We start from the raw sequence: 25,491 nt of genomic DNA on the forward strand, positions 1-25,491 counted from the left end.
AACTTAAATAAAATTGTAGTTTATTGAGGTTGTCGGCTTGCCTAGTATTCAGATAGATGCCATCACGAAAAGTTAAGATTTTGGATCGTGACAATAAGCTACCGATAAGTATAAAACAAAGTCACGTTGAATATAAGAAAAATAAATACACAACAAAATTGTTGAACTTTTACGTGACAATTGATCACAGATTTTTAGTTTGAGTGATCTTACAAGCATATTTAACGTTTCATTACAATTTGGTTGGATGAGACAACATATTGACAATACAAGACACCACGGACAATATACATTATCCAAGCAGTGTCACGAGACACGACTTTATCAATATTTTATATTATATGTGTATGCAAAACGAAAATAGTACGTATAAATATAAAAATTATACCGCTCCCTGTTATAAAAATTATAGTAATTTATTTATTTCTTTAAATGTTGATAGCTCTTATAAGAAAATTTGCGTTAGACAGCATAGCACTTGGAGCTCAACCTTTTAATCTTTCAAGAAAAGAAAATGAAATTTGAAGGAATTTGTTTTTGGTATTGAGAGTGGCCCTTCAATTTGAATGGAGAAACTGGTGGGGTAAAGATCGGCACTAAAATCTGTGATTTTGTCAAAATTAGTGGGTGCAGAAACAAACGTATGTGTGGACAACAAACACAACCCACCATCCAAAAAGTTTAAAAAAACACAATCAATCAAAAAAAAAAATGTAAAAAAAACTAAAATGGATATTTAAGCAGATCACAAATATGTTTGGCTTCAACGTTTTAATTCAGTGAAAAGACCGTCACACTTAATTTGTAGGTTAAGCGCACGTCACGAGTTTATATATCTTGTCAAAAATAAAAAGCTTAATATTTAAGTTAGTATTAGGCGGATCTGTTATTCACCGAATTTCTAATATTGCATAAGGTGAGACCTTTGGAGATTTCTTGCTTTTCAAAATTAATTATTAGATAAAAGAGTTATTTACGCAAATAAAAAGTAGGTATAATATGAAACATTAGGTGAAAATGAATAAAGTGATGTTAGCAGCAAATAGAAATGGCAAATTATTCCGTTTCTTTTTTCTTCTTTATAGGTTTTGTAAACTCCTCTTTTCACCAACTCTTTTGACCATACAATTTCAAGTGGGGAATAAATTAAAGGAGACATATACCAAATCTTTTGGATCACTCAATCACTTAATATGTGACATGTTTGCTAATATAATGGAGGAACATATCAATTATTTAATAATAAAAATAACTTCAAAACATGACATAATTCTACATTTGAATCTAAAATGTTGATCTTAATAGTTTATACAAGAGACCAACCTGGATTTGGGCTACTTATGAGCTTAGACCATTATCGGCTAATTCTTTGTTATTTAATAGATTAAACTACGCGATTATTTACCTACTATAACTTTTCTCCTTTATGTGAAGTAGACGTTATATTTTACCAAGCTCATATAAGTGGAGTTAGGTTGCATTATGGGGCGAGACAAATTATTCCGGAAAAATTACATTGTATAACCGCTCTCAAAATAATAATCGAAAATATATATTTTTTGTATATATACATTTCTGTATGTTAGACACAAAATATATACAAATTTTATACACTTTTGCAGCTACTTGATGTAAATAATTTCGGCCGCGGACAAAAAATGAAGAAGCGGGAGCAAGAAAACCAATAATCTCTTTCTTGGGGAAGCTACCTCCCCTCTCTCTTTATGCACTTGCCTAGAAGGCTTAGGTGTCCGTGGGTAAGCCCAATTATTCTTGATGTTTAATACTTCACATAAAGGAGTGACAAACACTATATCTGTCATGAAAAGTATAGGGATTTTGAGTATTCACTACAACATTCATTTGAGTTACAACTTCTGTTTCAAGAATCAGGTTTTCTCACTACAACATGCGATTTTGCGCTGTTCTTGGTATATCATATTTGACAACTGCGCCTTGGTCCCAAATGAGTTGGGATATCAATTTTAGTACACAAATTAATAGTAATGATTCCACTATATTCGATTTCAAGGGGATTAATAGCCCCGACTAACGAAAGAATCCTCAGCCCTCCAATGGCACAGCAGAATCGACCTTCACCCGATTTAATCTAACAGTTCCAAGAATGTATTCAGGGAGTTCAGCCTCTTCTTTTGCCTGCAAATGTGTGTATAACATGATCATGTGCAAGTGACATGAATTGTTAGAGAATAACAAATGCAACTGTACTATTTACGGATGTAAAACCAGGATGTCGAGAACTTGTTCATTATTAACATGAAATGTGTCTTACACAGGCATTCACTTAACATAGCAGCTTCAGAATATTTCACTTTTCTTTTTACCGTTTGTTCCTATTATTTGGCTTGATAGTGAATGATTGAGTTGATACACGACCCATCTCTAGTATTATTAGGTAATCTACGATTATCGTGTTTTAGGTTTGGAAGTATTTTAAACTTCAATGGTGGGAGAGGGAAACAACAAAATCACTATTGCCTGTGCATTGTTAAGAGAGAGAGAGAGAGAGAGAGCATTAATCAAGCTACACATAAGTGCCAGAAACAACATTGGAAATGGTCTAGCATTTCATAAAGTAGTCATTCAGAACTTTCTTTTTTTTTTTTGGTTTCCCACCCGGTTTTTTATGCCTCCTCTGGAGCCCGACTAATCCGAACACATGCCGGGAAGTCCGATTTTGGGGGGTAAAGAGCCTCCTACCAAAGGCGACACCATTCCAGAGCTCGAACCCAAGACCTCTGGTTAAGGATGAAGTGGTACTTACCTTTGGTGGTTCATTCTAAACTACTTGATGAGTTAGATGGTTTTACTCCTATTGAACCGGGTTCCTTTTTAAGTAAGAAATGATCAGATGGACCATGATCGCAAGGAGAAGAAGAATGACATACCTCTATTAGAATAGCAAGATCAACAACAAGGCTCGTGACGTATCCCAGTACAAGACTAATAACACCTCTTGCCACAGATGATGAACCGATGTCCACATCAATCTGCATGCATGAAGTTCCATTTGAGAATTAAATCAGTGAAGAAGCATATGTATTGAAGGAAAGCCACTTGAGCTCGGTAGTTCAGCAAAGCCATGCAAGAAAGCCCGGGCACAAGAGAAATATTTTCTTCTTTTTCCTATAATATCTATCTCAAAGAAACTTTTTTTTGACAAGTTATATCTAAGTCAAGAAAATGAACTTGGAACCTAACCTCCAGAAAGTTATCTTGTCTAAGGTATTTGCAAGTTACTGCCTTTCCCAATAGGCAAGCTTTAGTTCCCACGGCACGCTTGACCATCCAGTATCCCTGTTATCAGAAGCAATTAGCAAAGAGTCTATAAAGAAAGAAGTTTGCTCCTGACAAAGTAAGTGATACCTCAATAATGCTTGGAATCAGTTTGAATCTTGAATCACGGAAAGAGTCAGTTCCATCAATGAATTTACCTAACAATGAATTCTTATTTACAGGTCTGTCAGCAGCATAATAAAGAACCAGGCTGTAATTTGGTTTAGCCGGAACCTGAAAACCAAGCCAGAACAGAATCAGCGACATTTCTTGCAATGAACTTTTATTCAACAAGGTTGCATTTTCTGGTTAACGACCCAAATTCTGTCCTTTCCTTTAAAAACTGCTTTTGTAATTTTCAAATCTTTTGTGAAACAGCTGAAATGAAACAAATCATATGAAAAACTTAATGAGAAAGAATCTTATGAATAAATTTAGAAAGTGCTTGGTATACCGTGGTTTATTAAAAACTAGAAAAGGGAAAAGGGAAAAGGGAAAAAGACGTACCATGAGGTTAATTACGAGGATGAATGGAAGTTTCTTCCCTGCTTCACACTGAAGTTAAGAAAACACTGTTAGCAATGGATATGCTTAGCAGCTAAATAAAATCAGGAAATAAGATCAGATAGAGAAATATGATTCAGTGCAAAAACTAGCGATCAGTGCCCGAATGTTTCTCAGTTAAGAACATTGTTTTACTAGTTAATTCAAGGAAGCTCTATAAATCCTACCTTGATCACCTTATAATGAGGAATAAATTACACTAGCAAGAAACAGTGTTATTCTATGATGCTCAGGGGACAAACTGATAATGCACACAGCAATACTTATAATCATTAATCATGACCAAATATAAAAAGCTAGAAAAGTGAGTTCTGGCATTATCCTTTTCATGTATTTTCTGTTTCTTTGCCTTTCAATTAAATATGTAAAGCTTTACAAAGTTTTCCATCATACAACAAAGTTTGCAGTGACTTCAAAGAGACAAAACTACAAGTATTTCAATAATCATGTAAGAGTCAAGAATGATTCGCCTAAAAGAGTCAGGTATCTGAGCGTAATCTATCCCAGTGTTAGCCCCATATGAGGAGCCATCCGATTGCATCTTCAGTTTACTATAGGAGATAATTAGCAACAGCATATCCTCTCAGCAAGGTTTGAAGAAATTTAGATAAGCAAAAATTTCAGTCTATGGTACATTAATGTGAAGTATATAATAATTTATTCACTTTATTAATTTGACTAACAAAATAAATTCATCTAAGAGGAGAAGCAAAATGCAGGAAATAAGCGATCTTCTTTACCTGAACAAGAGACTTAGGATGCAGAGCAACCTGTGTGATGCACTCATCCACCTTGAACCAATCAACTGCGATAAGCTTGAGCAGGGGATCTCCACCAGTGACCTTGAAAAAATTGCGATTACTATGATTCAATCGAGCTTAATTTTTTTAATGGAAACTATTTGTGCCAAATAAAAGTTCAACACCAGTTATCAATTATGCAAGCAAATACTACCATGACTTAAACTACGAGGTAAGCAAGGAGTTTAAAAGATGGCTCTGCCTTGGCTATGAACAATAAATAAAAAACTAATTGTTCAAAGGTGCAATGCTTTATGAGGAAATAATACCCTAGGCCTTTTTGCTTTTCTTTATCCTGAACACTGCTAAGTAGGTGACTATTGTGATTAATTAGAAAGCTGGAAAAAAATTCTGAAACTTGTACATCTCCAGCATTAGTATAACCACAAGTGAAAACTTAGTCCAAATATTCGAATAAATAATTATTCAAGTTTGAAAAGCTACCTTTGTACTGTCTTTCAAGTACATCTTCCCTCTGATCATGAACCCAGAACCACTTGGCGAAGACCAGCAATCAGAGTCGCTCTCACTCTTCCCCTGCCGCATGGTACCATTAAACTGACTTGGATCAAGAGTTAATGGAGGTACATCAGGATTTAGTTCCTTATTAATGTCTGGTGCTGCATGAGACATTGAACAAAATGTTTTAATAAAGTTGTTTAAGAGACTTTAAAGCAACTAAAGATAAACAGCAGTATCATCTAAAGACTACACAATTGCCCTACACCTGAATGTTCATAAAAGTGACCCCACACCACTTACTCTCTGCTCCAGCAAAAATGGTACATAGTAAGAGAGTGATTTATGCAAGGTGTTTGAATTCTTTGCAGACTTCTAGACTAAACATTCAGGTCTAGGCTAAAAAACAATGCTTCTGTTTGTTTTTTTTTGGATAGGTAAAGGTATTTTTATTGATATCCAGCAATAAGTGTATGCGGTTACAGCAAGAGAATAGCTACAGTAAGTGTAATATAACAACTATGCCTCAATCACATATTGCGTACTGAGCTCAAAATTTTTTATTGGCATCTAAATGATGTACATCAGTTATTACAGCCAACAACAATAACCCATTGTGATCCCACAAGTGGGGTCTGGGGAGGGTAGTAGGTACGCAGACCTTACCCCTACCCCGAGGGAGTAGAGAGGCTGTTTACATCAGTTATTACAGCCATGTTGCAACAAAAAGATAGTAGAGAGATACATCTAAACTTTACAGTGATCACGGATTTCTTGTTTGTTTAAAAAATTCCTCTATTTCTTTCCTTCCAGATGGACCACCATATTGTCGTAGGGATTGTGTTCCAAACCAAAGTTCAAGCCTTTACTAAACCTTTCCTGTACCGGCATAGGAGAGGACTTCTTGACTGTTCTATGAATTGCTCAACTAAGACCCAAGACACTGAACATTACATTCCAAAGTTGGGAGGTGAAACTGCAGCAAAAGAACAGATGGTAGACATCTTCACTTCCTTTTTCACAGAGAGCACATCTGTCGCAAATGTTGAGGCCCCTTTTATGGAGATTCTTTTGAGTTAAAAAAATCTTTCGTGTTTAATTTTAATTGGTCCTTGAAAATAAGGACTAAAGTTCTTCAGAAGTAGCATCTCAGGTAACTCATTCATGATCTGCTCCGTATTTAGAGTAATTGATCATGAAGATGAAGGACTACATAGATGCTTCCACATACGATACACCAAAGCAAGAAATGTAGGGGTCGAGAAAAAATAAGAAGAAAGAAAGAAGAAACTAATCAGGATGAGAAGAACGGCATTTAATACCTGATGTCCTCTTTAAAGCCAAGCTTGCTATGGCCCATGAAACGTTTTTTAGCTTGACTTTTTTGTCCTGTCAAAGAAGTAAATAAAGGGTTCAAAGGCAAGGTAATTAAAGCAGGCAGTCTCCGGAAATAATCCACAGCTTTTGATCGACGGAGGAACACGAGAAATGACAAACCTTCTTACTGGTAACTTCATCATCACTATCTTCATCTGATGATGAGGACTCGTCACCTATTGCATCGTAGAATTCATCTGACCCCACTGTATCCTCAAGCTCATTGCTTGATATAGAAACACTAGATGTTTTTGAATGAACAACTACTGTGGATGATTCAAATGTAAGTGCTGGATTTGCTCCAACATATTCCTTCAGACCTACACAAATAATTAAAATAAGACGTTGGATGATAATAGTGACATTAGTGGAGGAATATCTTCCAGGAAATATACGAAGATGATGAATGCAGGCTAAGGTGTAAAATTGAAGGAAACACAAAATAAGTGTTTAGTGCATGCAGGAAGTAGAGAGTGAATAAACGGCCCCTCGCATCCTTTGAGATAGTTGCAAGCAAATCAGAATACCGTGTTAAAAGGAACAAGAGACAGAAGGGACTTTTGGTTCATTACTACTGTCAAACTACAATGGAAATGTAAAGCATTTACGTTCTACTTCGAACACATATTCACATATCCCACTTTTGTATGTGTTATCTCTCTTTCAATCTTTCTTTTGTTAAAATATTAAGAGCAGACCAGAGGTAGAGAGAGTGATTTAAGCAGTTGCGGCTTTCAGGCAAATGTTAAACAAGGAAGGAAAAACATAGACAGCTCTCAGATATAGGAAAGGAGAAACTATACATTGATTAGAAAAAAAGCTTGTTAACCGGATGTGGAAGGTAAAAAGAGAATTAATTTTCCATTGCTTAAGAAAGGAAAACTGGTGAATAAGACGGAGAGATCAGAAAGGAATATGAAGAGGTAGAGTTCAGCAGACAATATAAACTTCAATTACATAATAAGAGCAAAATCAGAAACAACTCAATCTTTGTTCAACACGAAAGCAGATAAAGAGAACAGAAGAAAACAAGGCATCATCAATGTCACGAAGAATATGTTCTATGAATCACCTAAGACACCAGATAAAGGTTATGTTTTTCTCTTCTTTTTTTTTTTTTTCATTTTCTATTGGATGGGTAGCGCAGAAGAAATTAGGCTTTCTAACACAAGGCATGAGCTTCCAGAAAACATAGGTAATCAAATCAACCCACCTGCGACTTGACTCAACATTCCAAAAGGAAATGTCCTCTCAAATTTAGAGAACTCATTATTCTTCCACTTAAACCAGTGCTTAGAATGTATCTCCAAAATCAGTGTCACAAGGCATCTCGCAGGATTTAACGAGGAAGTGCTTATATTGCTGATCTCCCAAGAAGAAGCTACAATTTAACATAGTTTAGTCAGGAACAATCAGCAACGCTTAAGAATGCGCAGGTTATCGTAAATTTAATCTAGAAATGCTAACATCAAAATTCATAAAATTTTCATGATATCAGCAATGTCTTGAGAACTGTAGCAAGAATAATGTTACTCATGCATCATGCATCCAGGATCAGCATGACTAAATAAACACACAAACCCATTACAGAAAAAGTAAGGTTCATGAATGATAGAAACAGTATCAGATCTTTTTTTGATTAATCTTCCAGTACTAGATCTTTAATGACATGGAGTTTCTTACGGTTAATTTTTATACGTCGATATCCACTTTTTGGAGGCCGCTTCTTGTATTCAGTTGGAAAATGCAAGATCGCTGCACCAAATGTAGAAAAATATCAGTCAATGGAAGCATAATAGATAAAAACAAGCTGAACAGCATATGATATGGCTGGAATTCCGAAAACATAAATTCTATCCTACTCTATTTCTTTAGAGATAATATGGCATGAAGAAAACAAACAGAAAGAACCTCAAAGACAAAAAATACTATCCAGTGCCAGCGGAACATCCTGCCAGAACACTCATCAGATCAATCATACATGTAATTGCAACTATACTTCAGAAGCTCTCGGACATAGTTTCAATAAAATTTGCACGAAGGACACAAGACTTGCATGTATGCTGAGGTGTCAGCAAATTTAAGCAAATGCACTGATTCAGGCACATTATTCTTACTTTTTATCAGCAAAAAATGAGTTTATTAGTAAAGCTAGATCAAAGCAAGTAACCAGAAATTGGAGGATGAACTCTTTCCACCTATTCAAGAAAAAAGAGAACTAGCAAATAAACAAAGAAACTAGAGTCACAAGCTGATGAGTTCTCCCAAAATATTAAGATTAGGTAGTTAAGACGACAAAAAGTTTTGAGCTCGAAGATATGAGCCACATGTTGTCTTTCTACTGAAATAAAGGTTCAGCCAAGGTAAGCTCATACTTCAAAGTTCATCAACAATTTTTCTATATAAAAAGAACAAATGAAACAGTTAAAAACTAAGAAGCAGTTCTAATAGACGGTGATTAAAGTTGCGCTAGCACATAATACAGAAGAGCTTGGTAGAGAGAAAGCTCAGGATCCTCACTATATGTTCCATCTTGACCATGAAACCACCTCCGAGAAAAGAAAAAATCTCTCTTAGATTGCCACCTGCAAAAGAGCACCTGTGATGCATTAAAAGAAGAAGTAGACTCAAGGACACCATATTGCAAAGACCTCCAGACATAAAGAGAAGAATCATCCATATCAAAAGGGTTGAAAAAATGATAACATTACACTACACACCAATCAAGAAAGCAAGTTATACATACAAAGAGGACAAGAAAACAAGGTTTGCTGTTGCATGTACAAAACCTAAAATAATACATTCACCATAGTATCAACGTAGATTCATGACCAATATTGTTTCTTTTATTACTTCACTCGTTTGTGTTCTCCTTAATCTTAGCTAATAATAGAATCACCTAGCTTTTGAATTCAACTGTTCATAGATGCTAGTATTTCTTCTATTCTGTTTCTACATTGCTTACAAATCCAAATGCTATCTTTTTTTGATAAGGTAAATTGTATTAACAAAAGGGAGAAAAACTCCCGTATACAAGAAGTATACCAAAAAGTAGAGAATTTACATCAAAACATGATTCTCTACAAAAGACGCCCAATTTTCTAAACAAGTAGGGGCTATATGAGTGCACCAAAAAGCGATCAAAGATAAAAGACTATTCTTAAGGTGGGAAAAAGGAGACTCAATCCCCTTAAACGCTCTCCTATTTCTCTCCCCCCAAACTATTCACATGAGAGCTAACGGGGCAAACTTCCACGCCTTTTGCCTTCTTCTCCTACGAAAGTCGACCCAGCTATGTAACAAGTCTCTTGTTGTGCTTGGCATCACCCATTGAACACCAAAAAGATTCAGGATAACCCTCCACAAACCCGAAGACACGGGGTAATGTAACAAAAGATGATCAACTTCTTCCCCTGAGCTTTTACACATATAGCACCAACTAACGAGTGTAATACCTCTCTTACGCAGATTTTCAATAGTCAAGATCAATCCCCTCGCCGCTAGCCATGCAAAAAAGCACACCTTCATAGGCGCCCTAGGAATCCAGATCGAGGAGTGTGGGAAAGGGGCCTCCCCTCACCAACATACTCTGGTATAAGGACTTTACGGTGAACAAATCATCTCCCCTCAACCCCCATCTCCAAGAATCACAAGAAGACTGGGGCCTGTCTTGCCCATAAAGCAGTTCCAACAAACTTTGGAGCTCCCTAATCTTCCAATCTTGCATGTTCCTTCTAAATGAGAGGTCCCATACTACCCCCTTCATGCTCCTTGCGAATCTGTTGAACCATCAATTCTTTCTGATTTGAAACTCTGAAAACGTGAGGGAAAGAGACCCTCAGAGTATCTTCTCCACACCACTTGTGGTTCTAAAAGCTGATTCTCCTTCCATCTCCAACCCTGAAAGTGATGTTGCCACTGAAGGCTTCCCAATTCTTCACGATGTTCCTCCACATGCCACACCCGAATGGTGTTCTAATTGCCTTGGTCTTCCAACCCCCTCCCATGGAATCGTACTTTTCTACTATTACCTCCCTCCATAAAGCGTGCTCCTCTACCCCGAATCTCCACAACCACTTCCCCAACAAAGCTATGTTAAACACCTTAAGATCTTTTACTCCAAGTCCATCCCACATTTTTGGGGAAGTGACGGTCTGCCAATTCACCAAATGAAATTTTATAGTTCCATCCACCGCATCCCAAAGAAAATTCCTTCGAAGACGCTCCAGTTTTTCTGCGATGCTCACAGGTGCTTGCAACAGGGACAAGTAATAGGTGGGCATACTCGATAAGGTGCTTTTAATAAGCACTTCCTTTCCGCCTTTTGACAAGTACCGTTTCTGTCAGCCTGCTAATCTTCTTTCAACCCTTAAGATCACTAGGTTCGAAACCGTAGTATCCTTATGCGAAGCACCCAATGGAAGCCCCGGGTAAGTAACGGGAAGAGAGCCCACCTTACATCTAAGAACATTAGACAAAGCACCAATGTTGGCGACCTCACCCACCGGAAATATCTCACTTGCTGAGATTGATTTTGAGTCCTGATACTATCTGAAACCACACCAAAACCTGCTTCAAGTAGGACAACTGATCCATATAAAAAACCAGGGGTGTCGTTCGCAAAAAGTAAATGAGACACTCTTAGGGCACTATGCACCCCAATCGGAGCTGAGAGGCCTCTCAAGAAACCTCCGCCCGCGGCCCGGTCCATCATTTTACTCAAAGCATCCATTACTAGAATGAATAGCATGGGGGATAGGGGATCACCTTACCTGAGACCCCTGAAGCTGCCAAAGAAACCACACGGGCTACCATTGACCAGGACCGAGAATCTGACCGAGGAAATGGAGAACTTGATCCATCCCCTCCATCTTTTCCCAAACCCCATCCGCAGCATAATGAAATCCAGGAACTCCCAATTGACATGGTCGAAAGCCATCTCGAGGTCCAACTTGCAGAGGATGCCGGGTTCTCTATTTTTCCTTCTAGAGTCCACAAGTTCATTAGCCACCAGAGTAGCATCCAGGATCTGCCTACCTTCCACAAACGCATTTTGGGAGGACGAAACTGACTCGTCAAGAACCTTCTTGAGTCTATTGGACACCACTTTTAGAGATAATCTTATAAATGCTTCCCACGAGACTAATAGGCCTGTAGTCTCTGATGCAAGACGCCCCTTCCTTCTTAGGAACAATAGTAATGAAAGAAGCATTAAAGCTCCTTTCGAAAACACCATTCGCGTGAAAGTATTCAATGGCTTCCATCAACTCCCCCTTAATGGTGTCCCAACAATGCTGGAAAAAGGCCAAAGAGAATCCATCAGGCCCAGGGGTGGGCCCGTGGGCCTTATCACCAGCACAACTCGACACAGCTTTGTGCACCTCCCCCTCCCCAAAAGCCCTCTCCAGCCACTCACTGTCCCCCTCTTAGGCACAATAGTAATGAAAGAAGCATTAAAGCTCCTTTCTAAAACACCATTCGCGTGAAAGTATTCAATGGCTTCCATCAACCCCCCTTAATGGTGTCCCAACAATGCTGGAAAAAGGCCAAAGAGAATCCATCAGGCCCAGGGGTGGGCCTTATCACCAGCACAACTCGACACAGTCTTGTGCATCTCCTCCTCCCCAAAAGCCCTCTCCAGCCACTCACTGTCCCCTTCCCCTATGTGATTGAACTCAATCCCCCCCAAAGTCGGCCTCCAATTCACTCCCTCTTTATATAAGTTCTCATAAAACCACACTATCACCCTGTTTACCTCCTCCTCTCCCTCAATCCTCACCCCATTCACTACTAAGAACTCTATGAAGTTTCTCCTTCGGTTTGCAACCGCAACCTTGTGGAAGAACTTCGTGTTCGAATCCCCCTCCTTTAACCAGAGCGCCCTCGATTTTTGCCTCCAACTGGTCTCCTGAGCTATTGCTAACTCAACCAGTTCCCTCTTAACCTCCCCCAATCTCACTTTCTCAAATTCATCTAGCTCCCTCGCCCCTTTCCCTCTCTCCAAGCCCCTCAATTCATGCATAAGCTCCCTCATTTTAACCTCCACCCTCCCAAATACCTCCTTATTCCACCGAATAATATCCCTCTTGAGTAATTTAAGTTTCTTCAAAAGACGGAATGAAGGTGTCCCTGATACATCATAGCTTGACCACCATTCTTTCACTCTGTCACCAAATCCTGGCACTTTCAACCACATGTTCTCAAACCGGAAAGGAGCATGCACCCCCCTCCCTCTGCATCCATCTAGAAAGATAGGCAAATGATCAGAAGTCAATCTGCAGCACATTCAGCACCAGCTCATCTCAGGAAGGAGATACCAAAAATCTATCAAGTCTAGACCTTGAATTGGAATCCTGCGCCCTGAAGCAAGTAAACAAACATTTCCCCTGACAGAGGAAGATCAATGAGAAAATGATCATTGATGAAGTTAGAGAACTCCTCCATACTCGAAATCAAACTACACCCTAACCTCTCCTCCGGGAACCTGATAGTGTCAAAACCTCCTCCTAAAACCCATGGAATGTCCCATGCCCCCATAGCATTGGCCAGTTCCTCCCAGAAAGACACTTTGGACCCTTCTCCTACCGGTCCGTATACTCCCCCAAATCCCCACTCAACCCCACTCACTCTATCTTTAACAAGAGCTGCTAAAGAGAACACTCCCTTCTTAATCTCCTTTACCTCCAAGCTCCTATCATCCCACATAAGGAGAATGCCCCCGGTACTTCCCGCTGCTGGGACCCAATCATATTTCACCCAATTACCGCCCCAAACACTCCTCGCAATTGCATCCGACAAAACCTCCATTTTGCTCTCCTAAAAATAAACTAAGTTGGCACCCCACTCTCTAACTCCCAATTTGATGATGGCCTTTTTGTTTGGGTCATTCATCCCCCTCACAGTCCATGAAAGAATCTTAACTTCCATACGTAACAATTTCCCCATTTCCCCCACCCTCCCTGGCCGAGCTCCCTTCCTCCCTGTCATACACCCGGCCCCTTCTCTGGTATACCACTGCATCCCCTAAATTATTTTGCTTTTCACCTTGACCCAACTCCCTCCCTGCACCATCATGAAAAGACTGTTGCTCAATCTCCCTCAACAGTTCTAACACCCTATCTTCCTTCCCTTCAAAAGAAACACCTAAAAAATTCCCAAAGTTTAAAATTTTATCCTCCATCCAGTAAGACATACCCCCCCCATCCTCCCAATGCCGCAATAGGACAAGCATCTTCTACTTCTACCTTTTCCTTGCTCTTACCAGAGGAATACACGACCATAGCATTGTTGGTAATAGGAACTTTAGGTGTCGGAAAATGCCCACCTTTGCCTTGGGAGGCACCAACCACTAAAATTGCCAGCCCGTTGCTATTTGGAAGACCAGAAACACCAGAAGAACAGCGAGAAAGAAGAGAGCAAGAATCCGGCGGCAGCAGATTTTCCGGGACTACTGTTACGGCACCAAAATCAATTGAGGCAGGCGCAACGATCTCCCCACAAGGAGGAGCACGGAACGACATCTCAACATAGCTACGCACACTAGAAGAGGAGGGAAAGATGGAGCTGGGGCCACCAGTGGTGGATGGCCGGAGAAACGCACCACCAGCTTTAGCCGGCGCTGCCCCAGAAGCGGGGGCCTTCGTAGAGGAGCGCAGGTCGCCGGAGCTTGGTAAAGGAAGGTCGACAACACTGGGCAGAGCGTCAATGACCCAAGAAGAAGGAGCGACTTCTCCAATGGGCTTAGGAGCCGCTTCAGTCGCAGCTTGATAGATTCTAGGCCCCTTAGAATCAATTCGAATAGAATTGGGATAAGTGGATAGGCTCATGCGTGGAGGCCCAGATCTATTCCTCATGAGACCTGGGCTGGCCCTATGGAAATTGAAAAAGGACCGGCCCAATCTGTCTTTCCAGCCCGATTCACTAACCCATGGATATTCTCGTCTTTTCCTCCTATTAAAATTTTGTCTTCTTTTTTCAAATTCAACCTTCCCGTCGCTTCTCGATCTGATGGATGTTTCCGGCTGAGACCACTGTTCTGGCGAGCCCCTTTTGCCCACCTCCAAAGACAGATTTCCCCTCCTCTCCCTTCTACCAGATCTTTCCTTTTTTTCCGCCATTACAAGAGGCATAAACATAGGTCGAAATTCAGGGCTCAACCAAACCCTATAGCTCAAGTAGTAGTCTTCCACCACTGTGGAGACAGGGATTCTGCCCACGTTTCTCACCACAATCCTCACTCGCGAAAGATCGTGTAAGCTACAAGTGACATCGATAAACCCCCCACAGATTTCCCCAATTCTTGAATAGGTCAAGACACCAAAGATGCACCGGGAGACCCACCATGTTGACCACCATCGTTTCTCCGGGGAAACGAGGGTTGAGACACCCGTCAGGCTCCACCCATATGTCTAGCTTCAGGAAGTTACCATCTTTTTCTTCTAACAAGAACTTCTGCAGCTTGGGACTCGTCGACAAAGCGAATGAGATATTGCGTGTCCCCCAGTTGCGAGATTTTCAGCCCGTCCTTGACGTTCCATTCCTCTGCTGCCCAGTTTCTAACGGCCTCTGAAGAACCAACCCATTTAGAGAAAGACCCAATCAAACAAGAGTCCAAAAAACTCTTACACCTGAGAGTATGCTCCTCAGGCAGTGAGAAATGCGGCTCTTGCCCTACGTCCAGCTTTCGAAGACATCTTCCCCCAAGTTTTAAGGCTGGCCAAGAGTCAGCTTTGGTGAAAGACATGTTTTCCAACTTTCTAGATTCTAGAGAGAAGTAGGAGCTTCTCTCTCTAGAATCCATCTCACGTAACCTAGAGTGGTGGCAAATCATCATCCATCCAAATGCTATCTTCTGCTTCTCAACCTCCTTTTCCATTCTTCTTTCTCATACATAAAAGTGTTATAAAGCTTCAACAAGCATCTTACTGACCGGAGTTCTCTTTGGATACCATATTCCCTTCTTATTTCCTGGTGAATGCTTTGAATCTTACCACCGTAAATCTCTAAACACCTCAATCTTGGATACAGCCCCAACATTTCTTGATGTATCCTTATGCCCTCCATTATTTAATTTTATAATATCTTTTAATTATGGCCAAATACATAGACAACCCCTTAAAGTTGGTCCCAAATTCCATTTAAACACTCCAACTAACACTTGTACCTATTGAACACTTTAACCCCAATAGAAGTGTACCTATTGAACCCACCCGCTGATGTGGCAAAAGAAGTGACTTTTACCCAAACTTTGAGCGCGTGACTACTTAAATATAATAATATTTTTTTCCTTTCTTCTTTATCTGTATCTCCTTTCTCTGTCTAATACCCACTTCAGAAGTGGCCGGTGACATCGTCGGTAGAGAGCACTGCAACAATTTTGAAGATGACCTGGTAGTGTGAAGGTGCCGTTAAAAGGATGGTGGTCTTGAATTGACTGTCTGGTTATTGTCGATAATGGTCCCAAGAGATGGTGGTGAAGATGCAGTGTATTTGGTGGTGTATATGATGGCCAAAAGAGACGATGGTTTAATGTGAAAGCACAACAAAAATATGTCTTTGTAGTGAAATGACCTTAATGGGTTACAGGTTTTGCTCAGATGGTTTAATCACCGGAGAAGATGAAGGCAATATTGATGCAAAAATGGAGGTAATTGTATGAAATAGAAAAGCAATATTGATATTGGTGGTGAACCGGTGTCTACAGTGGAAGTTTTTAATTAGAAAATGTGATTCTTTTTTTATAAAAATGTTGATTGTTTACCTTAATTAGAAAATGGAGTTAATATTGGACCATTCAAGCTTCTGAATTTTTCCATTGAAAGAGAAGCTATTGATTGTTTAGTCGGAAAGCATTGACATCGCCGGGAGGGGGAATAGCAGTGGGGTTCTTTCCTCTTTCTTTTGTTTTTTTGTTTTTTGTTTTTTCCCAAGGCATTTTTTAGATTAACAAAACAACTTGGCTTGTTTTTATTCGTTAATTTTGCCATGTCACGTGCGTGCAGTTCACTCGCCTAATTTTACTTCCACACAGTATGAGAGGTGTTCAATAGGTACACTTCTATTGGGTTAAAGTGTTTAATAGGTACAAGTGTTAGTTGGAGTGTTTAAATGGAATTTGGGACCAACTTTAAGGGGCTGTCTATGTATTTGGCCTTTAATTATCTTATCCATTTTTTCTGTCACTGAGGGTTTAACTGTAACTTGGTGTTTATGAGTACTGTAATGAACTTAAGGCAAGTGGATATGCGAAGCACATTCAATCTTCAACTCCTCTCGTGGAATTTTTTCTCTACTTGTTCTTCCAATTCATTTGCTTCTTTCTCTTTTCTCTTCTTTTTCTGTCACTTACTGTTACATTCTTTAACTTTAAGCTTACATTTACAAATTCCTATTAGCCAAAGCATAATCGCACAGCAACCCATCTGATTCATTGACTCAACTAGCTTTTACTAGTCCTTCACCAAAGATGCAATTAGCAGCAGAAGGAGCATCTTAGAAGCAGCCATATCCAATACGTATAGAGGGGAAATACTAGTCAGCCACTTCATCCAACATGATGCCTCTTATAGCTCTTCAATCAGATTTTAAATGGTGTTTCACAGTTCTCAAAACTTATACCCTTGCGCAGCACCATTAAGAAGCAGAATATGAATGGTTGCAACTTACCAGGAAAGTTTTCTGAGATCAAGTGTCCCATAAACAACATCGCAGTGACCATCCAAAGATTCTACCAACTCCAGGTCCCCTGTTAATGTATCCCACCTGCAAGATGACTATTAGGCAGGATTGTGGTTTATAATTCCACAACTTTCAAGCATTCGGAGGAACATACTCATATCTTCGACGTCGATCAAGACCCAAAAGCACGTCAAAGACAGTATCTGCACTAGCTTCGACAACAGCAACGGCCTTGACAAGAACTCCTTTGCCAGTCTACAGGAAAGGAGAAGAGAGCAATGCCAGATAAGTGTTTGATTGTACGAATAAAACGCAGGATAATATGAAAGACCTTGAAAATGAGCATGTCAGACAAGTTTTTGACTGTATAAATAAAACCCAGACAATGTGGAATCCTTGAAAAATTTCCTTGGCAATGTTTCACATAAAAAGATATGAAGAGATAGATGACAAAAGAAAGGGACAGAAACTTATATCTACCTTTCATTTCATTGATATCAAATCATTAGCTACCTAATCAAAGAAGAATATTAAATCATTAAAGGGCAGCCCGGTGCATTGAGCTTCCGCTATACGCGGGGTCCAAGGAAGGGCCGGACCACAAGAATATTAAATCATTAGCTTCTGGAAATTCATCTTAGTCTCCTTTTACTACTTGTAACCATAATTTTGTTGTAGAGTAGAAGCAATTTGCTTATGCTACAGTAAGTAGCCAATCAAAATGACTTCTTCCCTTTCTCGTGATACTCAGCAAGATGTCATATTAATCAGAAATCAGAATCACTGACGAAGGAATTAGAAAACATAAGTCATAAGAGCATATACTACTGGATCAGTTTCTTCGATCCTGAAGGTCGTCCCAAGATTAAGATAATTTAATGCAGATATATATTTTTCATAGTTTAATAAACAAAAAAGATCACATACATCAGTACAGCAATTAAACAGTAACCTTCATAAGATTGGTTAAAGTTTTTAAAGATTTATCATATCTTTTAACATGCACCAATAAACAGCAGTCTAGACACCCCAATACCGTATAAACTTGGAATCACGACAGTAAATCCAGTGACATGGCAGATACCTTTTTGTTTGCCATATCTTCAAATATCCGAACACCTACACTACAAAGAAGGTGGGAAACAACATTAGAAAACGAATTACAACATTTGAAGAAGGCAATATTTTAGAAGCATAGAAGGTAATTTATAGAAAAATATCTTCCAACTCTAAAGTTCAAGTAAAGATCTACCTGAAAAAGATCATTCTAAAATCCTAAAGCAAAATTTTCTCTTTCCCTTTTATACAACTAATCAAGAATAAGATATCCGAAAGCACATACTGCGCCAGGAAGATAGCTAATATCTTCCTTTAGCATGATAACCTGAAAGTTAGCCAATTTCCTCTCCAAGCTTTGTTTCTGTATTTAAGCTCCATTTATTTTTATTTTTTTAAAATTCTAATCCAATAGCTTATTAAAATATTACTTATTTTATTGAAGAAGATGAAAAAACATACCATCAAGAGTACGAACGCATTTCCACTCATGTGCTTCAATTACATCTGCACCATCTGCTTCAAAGTACACATCTGATTCACCATTGGCACCTAAGCTTGAGGCTTGGCGCAAAAGGTTCTCGGGACCTATGGATTAGAGAACATTTTAGCAAATTTATTTTTATTTTGAATGTTCAGATTCACACATTAAGTACACTGTGGGTTGATTATATTGAGGATAGCATCACCATCATTTGACACAACAATCAAAAAACAAAATTTTATAAAGCAACATAATAAAAGATAAAATAAAATACTAGTTAATAAGATAAAAGAAGCTATTCTAAGCTAGAAGAGGCAAAAATCATAATTTTCACAGACTACCACCAACAGTTCCCTCGCTCCTCACCTTGTCCTATTCTTATCAGCTTCTTCAAACCATGTGCATACCGGCGTACTCTAGGTCGATGTCCATCAAGGTTAATCCTTCAACAGATAGAATTAATTACATGAGATACAGCAACTATTTAAAAATATAGCAGGGAAAAGAATCAAGTATATAAGAAGCAACATCACAATGGGCTCAAGTAACAAGTCAAAGAGTTGAGGAAAACTTAGCACATATATACACACGATTCAAATCATAAATTAGTAAGGCTTCTACTAATCATTCTCCGGATCGTTGCGTCTTTTACCTTAAGGAAGAAAATAGAAGAGGGGAGGGATGTAAGAGGTACTTCAAATACAAATGAGATCATCTATTCACTGAGATAAGCCTAATTTCTCCGATTCAATCATAGGGATAATCTGTTCGTCCAAGCGATCATTTTGTTCTTTAATCGTGGCCAATTCAAGTTGATCCAAGGCTCTTTCGATCTCGGACCGATCCCCTGGATCTTCTTCAGCCGCGGGAAGACATGGTTCTGTCGAAGAGCTAACACCCCTTCCAGCGTCTCCGCCATAAAGAGGAATGCCCTCCATCAAAGAAAGCAGCCAATCAAGGGAATCGAGAAATGGAATGGTCCAAGTAAAGAAAAAGTTCATAAGAAAGGAAGCAATGAAAAGTAACAGAAGAAGCATCTTTTTCAACAAGACAGTCTGGACATACTCGCTCTCTAACTTCAGTTTATCTCTTGCACTCTGACCTCTTGAAAGCTCATAATCTGCCTGCGACGAAATAGTCCAGTATGAGAAACAACAGTTAAATCAAAGTAACATGGCCAAATTCTTTCATGAGCATGATGTTATGGTAGTTTGGGATCAAAATTATATTTTTAAAAAAAACTGCTTTCGGGAGAAAACTAATGGCTAGAAGAAGCATCCATTTAGAGTCGTCTTTCCTAATGCACTCTTAAGCAGGAAACAAACGACTACTTTTCTCATTCTGTTTTTGTATTAATTTCCTCAGACAAGAGTGGGTTGCTCTAGTGGTAAGCACCCTCCACTTCCAACCAAGAGGTTGTGAGTTCGAGTCACCCCAAGAGCAAGGTGGGGAGTTCTTGGAGGGAGGGAGCCGAGGGTCTATCGGAAACAGCCTCTCTACCCCAGGGTAGGGCTAAGGTCTGCGTACACACTACCCTCCCCAAACCTCACTAGTGGGATTATACTGGGTTGTTGTTGTTGTTGTTTCCTTTAATCTCAGAAACCACAAATTCAGTATTTTGCATATGTAGATGAACTAAAAGTACACCTTCCTCCTGAAAAGATTGACCTAATTTGACTAGCACAAAATGTAGAAGAAGAAAATTTGGTCAAAGAGGAAAAAAGAAATTTCCAGTCCCTCTTATGTGTTGTCTACACTTTCCTTCTCTTTATTTGCTATACTACAACTCAAGTGATTATACATTTGCAAGGGGAATGGCACATGAAAGTTAACAAAGATATTAAACTCAGCTGGTTCCATCTAAAATTAGATCAAATCGTCACGACTAACAAGTTCAAGGTCAAATCAGCCAAATTGGATCAAAGTGCAAGCCTTCTCTTCCATAAAACATAGCATTACAATTATACACAGAAAAGTTTAGAACTGTGGAGAGCATTAAAGTCTTAAGGGCGAATGGAGTAGCACCTTTTACATGCAATAAGCTGAGTGTGAAAACCATGTAAATAATATATGAACAAAGGAACAAGAAAATCAAGTCAATAACTCCAATCATGTCGTACCTGTTGTTTTGCTTGATCAAAAGCCTCCATCCATTTTCGGACCTCACCAGGCGAAGCACAAGCAATCTTACAGCAATAAATTTTCAATCAAGTATTAGCCTCCTCAATATAAAATAACCTATGAAACTCGCTAACTCCATCAATGAGGAAATTAATAATAATTGAGAGAGAATAGCATAGAAGAGTTGATGGAAACGCTTTGGATTTAAAGACGAAATGGATTCATACACCTAGTTGATGACAACATGAACCAGAGAGCATATCAATATATAAGTACTTTTCTGTGGGTGATTGACAAATTTGTTACTTTGTTATATATCAAAAGAACACTAGGAAAATGTCAGCAAAAGAAGATAAAAGCATGTTCATTGTCTCTCTTCCTCCTAATGATAATAAACAGGAGTGAAAATACTATCTTCAACTACATCTACAATCAATCGACGAGGCCTAAAATATTCAGCATATGTTAACAAGCAAAATTTTGAACAACTCTATCTCTTTTAAGTGGTAAGAACTTTTTATTAACAAAAGAAAGATAAGCAGCATCATCTTTATTAATGATATATAATGCATAAAGAATGTCCCACTTACTTCTCCCCTTTTCGACTCATCCAACCGATTTTGAAACCTCAACACATAGAGATCCTAGAAAAGGACAAAAGAAAAAGATAATATCATTGGATATACGCCAAGAAAATTATCAGGAAGTACATGATGTACCAATTAAAAGAAAGGCCAAATTTATGTTGTAGGATCAGAGGATCAATGTTAACGGTTCTGAGCCTCACCCCATGGTTAACTCTTCGACGGCCCAACTCCTCCACCATAAGCGTGTGATTTATAACACCCCTCCTTATTGGTTTCTGCAACAAGGATGTAATAACATAAGTCACATCGTTCTTGTACAGAAAATAATCGGTTACTAAAATACTCCTTTCCTGGTGTTATGATTAAACACGACAATACTTGTATTCTATGAAGCAATTGTTCGATACATGCTTGACAATGAATGTAAGGAATGGGCTATGCATGTGAACTATAGAAGCATTGCCACTAAAGATGGCCAGCAAGTTCTGGGTATACAAAGAAACAGAAAGAAGACAAAATTTGAAAAAATCAAGATGATTGCCAAGGTTTACATAACCGGATATCTCTCAGGCAACATAAAGGTGTTCCCTTGCAAAAAGTAGTTATATTCACAAAGAATATGTGATTTTCCATTGGTTAGGTGTTTCCTAGAAAGAGCTACAAGCACTCTGTAACCAATGGAAAACCACATATTCTTTATCAGCATATAACATATAATCCAGATACCAGTTCCTCCTCATCTTTTACAAAGTCGTTTCTGACCTCACAGTTGTAGAGCTCTCCAAAAAGCTTTAGTCTAGGCATAATTGTGTTGCAAGGATTCTTACTTTTTATTCACTCTTTAAGTTCTACTTGTTTTTCCTCTGCAACCGATCTATCAGTTAGCATTTACAGGAAAATGGGCACATCACTATATTGCGCAAATTATTTCAGGACAAGAACAAATTTAATGATAGAGTTCACACGGAATAATTAACAAGAAGTTGTTCTGAGGGAGGACTACAACAACAACAACAACATACCCAGTATTATCCCACATTGTAGGGTCTGGGGAGGGTAGTGTGTACGCAGACCTTACCCCTACCTTGTGAGGATAGAGAGGTTGTTTCCAATAGACCCTCGGCTCAAGACTTCTGAGGGAGGACTCATCCACAAAATATGTTGAACAAGAAAAGAGAATTGCAAAAGACTTTTAAGTACATTGCATGAAAGTAACCCAAACTATGACAATGAGGACGATGGGTAACTTTCGTGAAGCAACAACAATCTACTCATCTTCCTTTCACTTTCAGCTACATATATGTAGCAGCATCCCCACATCAACAGTACTCTATATAGCACCTCAAGAAGGTGTTCCAAATGGCACCTCTTTAGATAATGCTAAAAATTCCTTAAATTTTCTACAAGCATACAAATCTATACACAAGACTAAAAAGACTCCTAGTAAATATAGGACCTAAAATAAACATCCAACATGATTAAACCTTAACCCCACTAATTGGTATCCCCTATATGATCTTTTTCTTCCATTGTGCTCTATTCTTCACTAAATCTGCATGGATTCCAAGAGATTATAGGTCTTTCGAGATAACACTCTTTCAAGCGTTTCTATGTCTACCTAGTTCCTCTTCAACACCTTCAATCACTGTGGTTTCAATTTTCATACCTACGGACCGATACATGTGAAGATCGACCTAGGATCCATGTCAAGTGACCTTCTCTTATTTTATTCTTTATGTGTGCTACTTGCACCTTCCGCAAAATGTAATCATTCCGACTGAATTTGCATCCAAAGAAATCTATTTTTGTGATACCACAAGCATTAACAATGTCTTCACATCAATTCACTTGTCTGCTAAGTCGTGAAGGTACACTTTGATTCCTTGTGCGTCTTAACATAAAGATGACAACTTTGATCATCCACATGAATCTTTGTTTAATTAAAACAAACTCTAAGCACTTATCTTGCATTACCACATACACTAAATTTTCTACAACCATTTCAAGCAAACCCAACTCAAGAAACACTTAAGGGTCGTTTGGTTTGAAGACAAGTTATGCTGAGATTAGTTATACTGAGATTAGTTATGCTAGGATAAGTTATCCTAGAATTAGATCTTATTGACTGTTTAGTACGTTGTATTAATCTGAGATTATCAATTTACTGCTTTATCCCGGGATAACTTATATTGGGATTACTTTTCCACCCTATGACAGGCATAAGTTATCCCGATATTATTTTTAATCCTGGGATAATTTATCTCAGGATTAGTAACCAAACAAAGGATAAGGCGGTACTCAATTTTTATCCCAGAATTATTTTTGCTTATCCATCACAACAAACGACCTCTTAAAGATTCCAACTAATCCAAAAGGGTCTCATCTCACAACTCAAAAACTTCCCTCTATAGCCATTCGTTAATCATCATTTAAGCCATATCCTATTGGTCTAATTTTAATCCACTTAACATGATACAAACTACTCATATCCACCTAGTGGTAAGAGCGCAGGTCGTAATGTGTGGGGTTAGATGCACATCATGGATTCAAACCCTGCCGCAAACAAAAACCTGATACATAAGTGGAGAAGGATCAGAGGCGGAGCTAGCATAAGCCTTATGGGTTCGGTCGAACCCAGTAGCTTTGGCCAAAACTATGTATTTGTCTTAAGAAATGTATTGAACATGCACAAATTATTAATTTAGAAACCCAGTAATTTAAACGGACTACAATCCCGAACCAATAAGCTTCAAATTCTGACTCCATCTCCGAGAAGGATAGAGAGGCAGGGCCATTATCCAACCGAGTTTTGAACGGTGCGCCACTGACCCTCGAAAATTTCTCAATTATCAAGAAACTTAAGTGCCAGGAACAAGAAACTAATTAAGTAACAAAAGGCAAAAGCAACATATATTTGAAACTTACAGTGCCAGGATTTTCATGGGGGTCTCTTTTGTACATTTCCATGTACTTGCCACGTATGTACAAGAACCTAAGGTGACAATATTCATGCCCAATTGAATTAACACCCAAATGATAAACCCACCCAAAATATTCAAAACTATCGTTATTTCCACCTTTTTCATCAGCTCCACTCTCAGAACCACCACTCTCCGATGATTCACTCTTCACCTTTGGGAAAATTTGTGAAGCCATTTTTTCAAGAATTATGTAAAAGAGTGATCTTGAAAATCAATGGAATAGAAAAAGAAACTGGGATTCTTTGCTTTGAGAATCAGAATGTAGAAATAGGATTTGTGGGGGACGGAGAATTTTGTTTGATTGTATGACTTTGTAATTAACGTGAAACAAAAAAGAAGTCAATGTAAGAGAAAATGGTTGAGTTGTAAATACCAAATTAGGAAAAGCACTCCCTTTTTCAAGAAATGATCATCTTTCTATTACGAAGTTTTAATTTTATGATTTGTGTTATTTGAGATATAAAATACTTATTTCAAAAGTAGTTAAGTAAATTATAATATCGAGCTTTTACATAAGACAGTTGAAAATGCTGACTCATAATATAAAGTAGACATGTTCCTTTCTTCATTTCTTCCTTTCTCCTCTTGTTCTTTGGTTGGACGACTTTGGAATATATAATTTTTTAACAGTAAAAGGCTAGCCCGATGCCAGGGGCATTTAAGTTTCTTATAAGCCAATTTATTTTTTCCGGGTAAAAAGTATTTTTTTTTATCAAAAGTGTTTTTTGCCAAAAATTAAGGTGTTTGGCCAAGATTTTAGAAGGAAAAAAAAAAATTTAGGAGAAATAGAAGCAGTTTTTGAGAAGCAGAAAAATGTAGTTTCTCTTCAAAAGCATTTTTTAGAAAAATACACTAAGAAGCGGTTTTCAAAAGGTTGACCAAATACTAATTACCGCTCAAAAGTATTTTTCAAATTAATTAGTCAAACACAAATCGATTCTCAACCAAAGTACTTTTTTGAAAAGCATTTTTTAAAAAAACACTTCTCAAAATAAGCAGATTTTAGAAGTTTGGTCAAACAAGCGATTAGTATCGAACCTATAATATGTTTAAAGTTATGGTTCAGGCCCACTATATATTACAATTTT

General features: G+C 38.4%; 1 protein-coding gene across 2 annotated transcripts; it reads right to left on the minus strand.

Annotated features, from left to right (window-relative positions):
* Positions 1-1,801: 1,801 nt before the first annotated feature.
* Positions 1,802-24,996, minus strand: LOC107761330 (protein ENHANCED DISEASE RESISTANCE 2). 2 transcript variants are annotated; one of them, XM_016579560.2, is made up of 22 exons: positions 24,348-24,996; positions 21,623-21,697; positions 21,426-21,479; positions 20,835-20,900; positions 19,780-19,838; positions 19,081-19,157; positions 18,693-18,818; positions 18,259-18,293; positions 17,329-17,429; positions 17,163-17,258; positions 9,018-9,082; positions 8,181-8,252; positions 7,711-7,878; positions 6,618-6,817; positions 6,443-6,509; positions 5,106-5,281; positions 4,602-4,703; positions 3,805-3,852; positions 3,388-3,531; positions 3,223-3,318; positions 2,910-3,011; positions 1,802-2,157 (listed from the first exon to the last, which is right to left on the minus strand). In XM_016579560.2, the coding sequence occupies exons 1-22, from the start codon at positions 24,576-24,578 to the stop codon at positions 2,065-2,067; spliced, it is 2,253 nt and encodes a 750-aa protein (XP_016435046.1). In that variant the 5' UTR covers positions 24,579-24,996; the 3' UTR covers positions 1,802-2,064. The 2 variants fall into 2 exon arrangements, with proteins under 2 accessions (XP_016435046.1, XP_075092714.1); XM_075236613.1 differs by lacking the exon at positions 19,780-19,838.
* Positions 24,997-25,491: the final 495 nt, after the last annotated feature.

The sequence above is a fragment of the Nicotiana tabacum genome, chromosome 18, assembly GCF_000715075.1.
Source record: "Nicotiana tabacum cultivar K326 chromosome 18, ASM71507v2, whole genome shotgun sequence".
NCBI lineage: Eukaryota > Viridiplantae > Streptophyta > Magnoliopsida > Solanales > Solanaceae > Nicotiana > Nicotiana tabacum.

What these genes read in the sequence shown, in the direction of transcription:
- LOC107761330 (XM_016579560.2), bottom strand. Translation starts at nt 24,578, where the DNA reads ATGGCTTCACAAATTTTCCCAAAGGTGAAGAGTGAATCATCGGAGAGT. An exon ending in GTCGAAGAGTTAACCATGGG is followed by an intron (nt 21,480 to 21,622) that starts GTGAGGCTCAGA and finishes GTCCTTTTCTAG; the next exon opens with GATCTCTATGTGTTGAGGTT. An exon ending in GGCTTTAAAGAGGACATCAG is followed by an intron (nt 5,282 to 6,442) that starts GTATTAAATGCC and finishes TGTCTCATGCAG; the next exon opens with CACCAGACATTAATAAGGAA.